Source organism: Bacidia gigantensis (assembly GCF_019456465.1).
Source record: "Bacidia gigantensis strain McMullin 20006 chromosome Unknown contig_283, whole genome shotgun sequence".
NCBI classification, from domain to species: Eukaryota; Fungi; Ascomycota; class Lecanoromycetes; order Lecanorales; family Ramalinaceae; genus Bacidia; species Bacidia gigantensis.
Window position 1 is genome coordinate 244750 of NW_025408607.1, and position 10287 is coordinate 255036.

General features: G+C 40.7%; 2 protein-coding genes across 2 annotated transcripts; both read left to right on the forward strand.

The window, feature by feature from the left end:
- Positions 1-305: 305 nt before the first annotated feature.
- Positions 306-1945, forward strand: KY384_008016 (uncharacterized protein; the record flags this gene model as incomplete). The annotated part of the gene is made up of 2 exons (XM_044816505.1): positions 306-1544; positions 1583-1945. 2 exons carry the CDS (start codon positions 306-308, stop codon positions 1943-1945), a joined length of 1602 nt encoding a protein of 533 aa, XP_044666555.1.
- Positions 1946-8264: 6319 nt separating this feature from the next.
- Positions 8265-9215, forward strand: KY384_008017 (uncharacterized protein; the record flags this gene model as incomplete). The annotated part of the gene is made up of 1 exon (XM_044816506.1): positions 8265-9215. The coding sequence occupies one exon, from the start codon at positions 8265-8267 to the stop codon at positions 9213-9215; it is 951 nt and encodes a 316-aa protein (XP_044666556.1).
- Between the last annotated feature and the right edge of the window lie 1072 nt (positions 9216-10287).

Consider the following 10287-nt stretch of genomic DNA (forward strand, 5'->3'; position numbering starts at 1 on the left):
TTCTTTAAGCTTTTTTTAACTAGGTTGGCCCGAATCCTAACTTTAAATTAGGATTATATAGTGTTTGTCTTATGGAACCTACTATCTCATATGAGCTATGGTTAGTCCAGTCAAATAAGTAGCTTTGGTCCCGAACACCGACAAGCGCTGCGTTATAACATCTGCATCAGCGTTATACGTCCTGCTTCTTCAGCCTACTTACATCATTTGCGTAGAATGTTATGAAACGTCTATCAAGTTCTTCTGTGCGCTCTTCGTCAGATCAAGTAAGCCATTGGCCAACACGGCTGTTACATATATCCACTATGACCTCGTACAAGAGACAGTCTGGCAACACATATAACGGACATTGCAGCCCCAAGTACAACGCCTTATCTTACACATGGGGTCGCTGGGCCCTGAAGAATCATGAAATGCACGAAGTCACTGCTATTCCAGTCAAGGGAACAACATGGCCGATCCCCCGAATCAATCCTGCGCACTTCACCAGCGAGGACTTTCACAATGTCATTGCAGATACGGTTGATCCTCACCCTTCGGATGTTGAGGCGCCAAGAGTGGACTTTCTCTGGCTTGATGTGGCTTGCATTCATCAAAATACAGGATCGCCGGAGCAAGCGGAGGAGATTGGCCGTCAAGCAAAGATCTTCGGGGGTGCATCGCGGGTCTTCATACGGTTGACGACCTTTACGCTCGATGCTATCAACCGCTGGGCTGTAAAAATGGATTTGCAATTCAGCATTATGGTAGACCCTGACTTCTACACTAAAGCCGATCTCTCACTCTGGGTATCCAGCATGAGAGATCTAGTAGAAGCTGTACTAGCGGATCCGTGGTTCTCATCTCTGTGGACGCTGCAAGAAACCTATCTGTCCCCAAACGCCTATGTGATATCTCGTGACGCGAACAAGCGCTCCTTCGATCCTTGGTTACTCAATCACTTGAGCGAAACTTTCAATATTGTTGCAGGTGCTATTGACCACAACGAAGAGATACATCAGCTAAGCAAAGATTCTGGTCTTAGCATGATGATCACCAGAAGTGGCCTTCTCGAGCTTTTCAACAAACACCTCATGGGCCTACTGACAGTCTCAAGTAACCGCACGACCACACGCCGAGAGGATCGCATATATGGCATCATGCAAATTTTCAATCTTCAGCTCGGAGCTTCCGCTTCAGATGCAGATCCCCGACGAAATTTCACACTGTCAGAGCTTTCTGATCAACTAGGAATGACCTTACTCCAGAAATACCCCATTCAAAGCCAGCTGCACATTTTTAATGGCCCGGTAGCTTTGGGTAAGGGTTGGCGCATCAATGAAACATCGACCATCCCTGATAAATGCAGACAGTTCTATCATCCTAAGCGGCTGCAGCAGGACATCCATCCTACGGCCGTCCTATCAACCCACAATTTGAACAATGATATCTGGGGAATATTTGAAGGAAGGACTATACCTTTCCGCCTCTTTGCGAGGCAACTACTACGTGACTGGCCCAACACATGGGAGCTAGGCAACGCGACGGTCCAGCTGGACTACTCGGTGAAAATGGACTGTCCAGGCTCACACGCCACTTCCAGCTTATCCCGCACTGCTGGCTCACCCAAGACCGCCCCGACTTGAAAATCCTATTGCTAGGTATCCAAATCTTATCAGCAGCGAATGACGAGGCTCGCGAGGGATGGGCAGTAGGTATGCTTTTGAATCCGACCACACGCCCTACACGATCCGAACCGTCGGGGCCTGTAAGATGGACACGTGTTGGGCTGACGATATGGAGTATCAACGACACTCGGCCGAAAATCGAGAGCGTGGGGAAAGGGCATCTATGGGCAGGGCTGAAAGAGCACATTAGTGGGGAGAAGGAATCAGTGACAAAGAGGTTGGACTATCTGGTTGGTGAGGGGCTAGTATGGAAGATTGAGTCTGGATTGTATGGGTAGAAAATTATCTATCTAAGAGTGGCTGTGTAAGCCGTCTGTCTAATGCATAAGGTGGGTTGATTAAGGTCGGAAGTCGCAAATTACGCCTGGAGTGCGAGAGATGGAGTGAGAAAGAGACGCTAATTAAATTCCCTACTTGATAGGGAAGAGGATTTAGTAAGTTCGACCTCGGTGTGAGCGCTGCTGATCTTGCTTCAGCCTTATACCTTTTGTATATCGAGATCCGTTATTGCCGTATCATCAACGAACAAAACCACCACTATTTGGACTCCTACAGCGGGTTCGATCTCCTCTTTTCACTATCCGCCCCCGCCCCCTTTCTCTCCCTCACGTCCACCTACCCAACCTTTCAAAATCCACGATCACCGAACTCCCCGGCCAACACAAGATGTCCTCACCTATCCGTCCATAATCCATCAGCCCCCGAGACAGACTCCCCATCCAACCCGTCGAAAATGAAACTCATTCCGGGGATGGCTACACACCAGGTCGACATTGCGCTCCACTATCAATTCGGTTACTCGTGAACCAAGTACTTATCTTCGCGTTATCCCATCGCACACGTGTCTTTCCCAGCAATCGATGAAGATGTCGCCGGCTATGGGTAGGGGGCAAGTATCGCAGGCAAGTAGGTCGGCGCAGGACAGTGCTAAGGTCCATACAAAGGAGAGGTGAAAAAGGAGGAGGGTCAGTAAGGGCGAAGTGGAGATTTCATGGTTGGCGCTGCTGGTGGTGCTGGGTTTCCGGGTTGGGGAGGGAAAAGGAGAATTATATGCTGATCCAAGTGGGAGGTAATCATTGATATCAGGCCTTCAGTCGACATAGGTCAATTGAGATAGGTAGACATGGCGCGTCGTATTTCCACAACAACACAGGTTTCGTGTATCTCGTTGACGGCGGCTGGTTACCTCGCTTCACTTGACTCTTTCTTAGTAGCATTTCGTCTGTTTAACGACTCGATTGGGGGCTCTCCACGAATCAGATCATCAGTCACCTCAACCTGGCCGATCATTGTTTTGCGCGCGCGATGTGATCTTGAGCTGTACTTTCATTCATTAATACTATCAGGATTTCAGCGGCGTGGAAAGCCTAGTAGCGCCCTGATTTTCATACATACCACGTCTATTGTATAGAAAACTATCAGCCATTGCTCCCGGTTCTTCTTGCCAAATCCGCCAACGATAGCTACAACAAACAAATCTTCCCCTCCATTCTACCTTCCTCCACCGCCACGCTGCGGCAGCCTTTTCATTTTACTAGATTCTCTTCTACAAGCTTCAGCTACGCCACCCTCCGCCGGTCAACCTTCCTACAAACCCACGCTCGTTGTAAACAATAGCACGGGCACGTAGGCTTCTCGGGAAAAGAACGGCCTAGAAGATTAAACTTGTGTGAAGCTACACAGGCGGGCTTGGTCAGGGGCCATGAACATCTCAGCTGAATGCTTCCGCTCACAAAGACTCGACCAATGTCTCCCTAATTCATCAACCACAACCCCCCCTGTGAGGGGTAGGAGATCAACGGAATCAGATATTTGGCACGCACTCGAGAGCGACTCAGTTCTAGAAAGCTTCAAATATTTCAACTCAACGATGTGAGAGTCACGATTAGAGTTATACAAAGCTACGTGGGTAATATTGAGAACAGCGTGGCTAGACTTTCTCCTGTGGCGTCGCTCTCGGAGACTTGTATTCACTCAAGGTCAGACGTGGACAATCTCCGCAGAATTTCAATGCCAACAAGGGCCGTTGACAACGTTCAAACAGACATAAGGGACGGGCTGGAGAATGGAGGTAGACTAATCAAGTCTATAGGCGAAAGATTCGATCTGCGCGACCTCGACATCATAGTTTGTCTTTCAGCAGCTCAACCCAACAAGATCTCTGTCGATAAGTCACTCTTCGACAGGCATATTTGTCCGCGTCTGAGCATACCATTTCATGGCACAAGGATCGAGCACAGGCGGGGTTTGGGCTGGCTGGACATATGGCGAATGAATCTCAGCTGTCATTCAATTACTATTGACTGCCTGAATGAAGACTGAGATCAACATTCGATATAAGGCAGAGGTTTCTGTGGCATCTTCTCTCCAAAGACAAAGTAATCTCATCGGTTTCAGGTCAAACTTGGAAGACGGACGCTTTAAGAATCTACTCGGGATAATCAGGTCGCCGTTATCGTCCCAGTGACAGTGCAACATCAACACACGATGCTGTCTACGAATGATTCCTGGTGCCAATCATAATCAAGAAGTTCGAGCTTTGCAATTGGTCTGCACTGTGGACCCAAAGCCCGCCGAGTTTCCAAGAGCTGCATACGTCGTTTGGCTGGATGATTTTCTTTGCTAGCCATTTTTCGACCAACCTAGAATCACCGGAGAGTCGTCTTATAGCTCTCCCCCGCAGAGCTTCAAGAGGACTCTGGACTGTTGCCAAATTCCACGGTCAATTCGCTGTTTGAATTCATGGCACGACGCCGCCCGAACGGTGTGTCATCTTCAAGATCCAATTTTCTAAATGCAGTTTACTTGCGCGATTGCGCTGGAATCTGCTCTACCTGCAGATGTCTGTCCAGCTGGCGGATAAGCGGGACTGAAGAAATTGCTTCTCAAGACTGAGTGTCACCGCCCAGAGCTTGACATGAGGAGCAACTTCGGTCTGTTAGATGATAGCCACATTATCTCTGATGTCCGACACTTAGGCCCTATATATGCACAATCTCTTCAATAAGGATTCCTCCTTATACAATGACAAGCTGTTCGGTCCAGCGTACTTTCTTGAGCCTTGATGTTCACCGTATCTCAGACTTTATTTAAAGCAAGCTGAAAGATTGAATCATTCTTTTTATACCTCATGTCTCTTTCTGCCGTTGTAGGACCGCGCTACACGCCTTTAAAGGTGGACTGTAGCGCAGGGAGGCAGACATGCAATCTCGAGATGTCCTATGTCACTATCCGCATTCTCAATTTGAGATCTGATTGTGGCAGATTCATCGTGCAAGAATCAAGATGCGTTCCGAAGACCTGATGTGGCATTACTTTCATTGGACCTAGCGTCGACAAGTCAGGACTACGCTTTCTTCATTGTTGCTCTCTTTCTTCCCCTACAACCATTATAAATGCAAATATGAAACCTCACGTGCAGCTTCAAGGCGCCCGATAATAACTTTCTCGGAGACGTCCTTCCAAAAGTCTCTCTGGCTTGCTGCCTCGAGAAAAAGCATTACAAGACCAACCAGCGTCAGCTCATCATAGGCTATTTCTCTCCGGAATGAATATGGCGGGACAAATAAGCCCAATATAGGCGTACTCTCACGAGAAACGGCCCTGAAGTCGGGCCTTCTGTATCCAAAGGGAGATTCAAGGCGAGGAGCATAGCCGTCTCTAAACTAAAGAGTGCAATAAAACCTAAAAAGTTCAGCGCCGCCCTAGTGACAGCTATATTGGTAGGCTTCCTATCCTTAAGACAGGGATATCTCTAGGCTATAATTGTCTCGCTAACAGCATATAATATTTAAAGGCGTTAAGCCTATAGATAAGACTCTTTTTTTATGTATGCAAGGTACTTTATAAGCTTATATATATTCTATTAAAGGAAAGCCTTAAACTACCTGCATTAATATTATTATAGATGCTAGGTTATAGACTCCTAGAACGTCTTTTAAGCGAGCCTAATTATATTAAATGTATACTAAAGGACTTTGAATTGTTAGTTTCCTTAGGTCATCTGCAATTAAACGTTTCTTTTTAGTCTATACAGTAGGAAACAATGCTCCTTATTGCTTTTTAATATTAACCTCTAGGAATATAAAGCATTTATAATTATAATCCTATTAATTAGTATAGATCCTTTATAATTATTATATTATTATATAGAGTATATAAAAACTAATAAACTATAGCTAGTCTAAAGTATACTCTCTTAAAGCTATAGCTTTTTATAAGCTATTACTATTATATAGATAGGATAAAAACAATATTTATTATAGCAATTTATTACGTTGAGTTCTATAGTAGTAACAATTGTATCTATTATTAGTTTTATTTAAATTTTCAATTCTTTAAAGTTAATAATCATTTTATTTCTATATTATATAGGCTAAATATAATAGCTTTTCTACCTTGCTAAAAGGGTTTAATAGCTCTAGCAGATATAGGAATAAAAGAAAATAAAAGCTTATTATTAAGATTAACAAAAATAAGCCCTAATATAGCGCTTAGCTAGTTAGCTAGTATTCTTATTGTCGTCCTACTAGTTATTGTATTCAATTTATTAATTTTATGCCTAGTTTTAAGCTCTTTATTTAGCGAAGAATATAATAGGTTGTTCGAAAGGCAAATATAGCTATAAAAGCTTTAGTTGCTTCTTAATTAAATTATTCAACTTTACTATAGTCGATAGATCTATCTATTTTTTACAGGAAATACTAGTATTTTTACTAATTTTAGCACCTTTTTGCATTGCTTTACTATATAAATTTACTGCTATGCTAGACTTTATTATATACTTTTATTCTTATAAATAAAGAAAACTTAGTTTAAACTTACTTACGCTAAAGTAGCTAGCTTACGCCTATACTAGTTGTAATTAAAAAAGTAATAAAGAAAGAGCTTTAGCTTTATAAAGTATATACTATTCTAAATCAAGCAAATCAAAATTATATAGCGCGAAAACAAACTACTGCTTTCTATATAGTTTGCTAAGAAATCTCTTAGCGGAAAATATAGACTTTTTAGCAATAACTAACCTTCTTTTTAACGAACTAAAGTAAATACTATACTAAACTATAATATACTTTTTAGTACTATCTTTAGAATTAATTAGCTTACTTACTAAAACTAAATTAACAGAATATAAGACAAGAATTAATATAGCTTTAAAAGCTTTTAATAAAGTAAAGTAAACAAAAAATAGTAAGTCTAGCTAAGAATAATATAAAGAATTCTATATTTACTATTTATATTTTAGAGCGCGCTAAGATAGCTAATACTATATAGAACTATATTATATAAAAGGGAGAACATAATAAGCTTTTACTAGCTGAAGTCTTTTAGTAGCAGCAAGCAATATAAGACTATTATAATTCTCTTATCGAAAGCATTATTTAGAAAAAACAAGTTTATATATCTTGTCTAAAGAAAATCAATAATTTAGTTAAAATATATTAGCTTAGTCAAGGATATTACGAATTGCTTAAGGTACTAAATTTCAACTATTATCTATTATACTACCTAATAAATAAGATTAGGAATCTTACAAGTAAAGCGCTTTTTAATAAGTTAGTAGCTCTTTTTAAAGCCTAGTAAAAGAAGCAACTAAGTAAGTTGCTTAATATAATGTTATAGCTTGCAATTAAAAATATTAACATTATAATAGATATAGTTAAAAGCTAAACAATAGTAAGCTAAATAAAAAGCAGAAAGCAAAAATAGGCAACTAATCTTGCGTAGCGATTACTTATAATACTAGCTACTATTAACAAAAGCTAAATATTAAGGACTAGTATAGATGCCTAAATAGCTGCTAAACAAAGTTAGTTACCTAGTATAGTAATAAGTTAAGAACTTAATAGGGGTAAATATACTATAATTAACAGTAATATAATACTTTTAGGCTTGCTAACATTATATAATTTATATTAAATAATATTGATAGCTAAAGCAAAGCTAGTAAACAATGCAAATGCGCTTTTAAGCGAAGTTAGGAGGAATTTATATAGATTATTGTCTAACTTTAAAAACTTAGGTTAGCTAAGTCTAAGAAAGGATAACTTTTATAGCTTTTCTTCTAATATGCCTAATTATTTGCCAATAATGTTAAAGGACAATTCTTATATATTATAATTCAATAAAGGCATATTTAAGCTCAATATATTGCTGCAGATATTAAAGCTAGAGCGTATTACACTTAAAGATAGCAGATATAGAGAATTACGCGAAAACTATATATTTCTTAATACAACTGTTCCTTTTATAGTTAAAGAGTCTAGTATTGAACTTAATTTTAGCAATATTAAATCTATACCCTGCTCTTTAGACGTCGCTATTTCTAATACGTATTTTATTAATAATAGGCATAAAATACTACCAAATATGCTCAAAGGTGCCCTAGCCTTGCTCCAGCTAAATTATTGGCTAAGTACTACAGCTATACAACTCGTCCTTAACAATCTCTTTCTCGAACACACTCGTTGCATAGACCCTTCTTTTTTGTCGATTACCGAGCTTTAGGCGGTCCTAACGAAGCCACATCTCAAGCTTGCCGGCATACGAACCATAATCGTACCCTTACATCACAATTCCCACTGGACGATAGCAGATATGGATATCTCCAGCGGTGTCATTGTTTGGTACGACTCTCTTGCCGCGAGCGCCTCCAGCCGTAGGCACAAGACCGAAGCAGAAGCCACACTGGAGGCGTTTGGCGAGTTTCTTAGTCAACATAATACAATTGACGACCAAATATGGTGGAGTTTCACGCCGGCCTCAAACGGTTTACAACAACACAATGCCGATGACTGCGGGATCTTCTGTCTTGTGTGGGCACTGACAAGAGTAATCGGGGAGCCTACGCCTTCCAATGATTTCCATGATCACTTTTGGAGATCACTCTTCCAAGCATTAATCGACCCATGCAGCCAGCGAATCTCTCTAACGGAGAACATGGAAGATGATCTTACACCTGACTATACCAGAGTAGCATCAATCTTGTCTCCCGACGCCTCGTTTAGCGACCTGTTGGCAGCGACATTGCAGCATACCGAAGCCATTTCCGAGTATCTGCATAAACGAACGCAGCAACTATCATCACGTATTGAAGAACTTCACGCCGAGATCAAAATTTTGCAGCAAGGGCTAAGGTTAGCGAGCGCTTGGGTATCTAGAAAGGAATCAAGAGTCACTGCTGACATCTCTACTATCGCCCGCCTTCAAGAGCAAGAAACTATGTACCAGCAGATGCTCAGCACGCTTGACGCCAAGCACGCCGATGTTGGACGCGCGCGAGTGGAGGATAGTATTACTGACACTATAGCAGAGATATGCAGCGGTATGAAGAAAGTTCAGAAAGAACAGCGTCGGCTGGGAGATGTGTTGGGTAATTGGCAACGGGTGAAGAAGTATTGTGAAGCGGAGGAGCACAGGTTGTGGGCAGAGATTGAGCAGAATCAGCAAGTGGGGAGGGCGCTGAAGGAGCAGGTGTTTGGCTATTGCCAGCAGCAGAAAGAGAGGGTTGTAGGGCTATTTACGAGTGTAAATGAGCTTGGGAGCTAGCTAGGAATCCCCAAAATGAAAAATACTCAAGTAAGCATTCGCGTCTACTATATTGCAATTCTTCTTTTAGCCTACACCTGAACAGTCTTCCCCTCTCTCATCGATGGCCTTGGCCTGAGCCTATGTGCTAATTATGGAATTTGCACGCACTCCTGACCTCTTCGAACCCTAAGTAGTTGACCACGCTCAAAGCACAACTTGCCTACCATGCAACTAGCGTACGACACGCCAATCACCTGCGCACACACGCAATCCTCTCTTCCCACATGTGCCTACGGGCCCACTCTTAGCATCTCTGATACTCCCCTTGTGAATGACGATTTCGTGCGAGTCTACGTCAACGACGACGTTGAAGCCTAAAGATCCGGCCTCCACGAGACAAGGAATATAGAAGATTGACAACAAAAACACATGATACGATGGATGGGAAGGTTGTTTCGGGACTTGTGGTATTCGACAAGAGTGCTTACATGTAGTTGGATGAATACTTAAGAGGATGGAATCAAGATTGGGAGCAGTCGTGTATTACCTATGTGTTTCACATACATCTAAGACAAGTCCCACAGTAAGTGAAAGTAAGAGATGGAGATTTTAGTATATATAATATAGCTACACCTTTCTTTTATTTTTATACTAGTAAGTTTAGAGGGTTATATAAAGGTACCTCCAACCTAGTGTAGGATAAGAATAATATAAGATATTATTCTTAAAAAGATAGCTAGCTACCTAAAGTCGCTTTAAATATTAATATATTATATAAGAGAAATATTATATTTAAAAGTCTCTTTACTAATAAAAGCTATACTATAAAATCTATATAAAATTTTAAATAATTATAAGAAATATAAAATAATTATAATATATTAAAAAGAGCTATATATAATATTAGCTTAATAATAGTATTATTTATAATTTTCTTAATAATAATAAATTATAAGAAATCTTATATTAGCTTTACTAAAATCTAGTAAAAGAATATACTATTAGAAGTAAATACTAATAATATTATAAAAAGCTATAAATATTAGCTTTTATATTATATCTTCTACTTTATTTTTTAAATAACTTTATA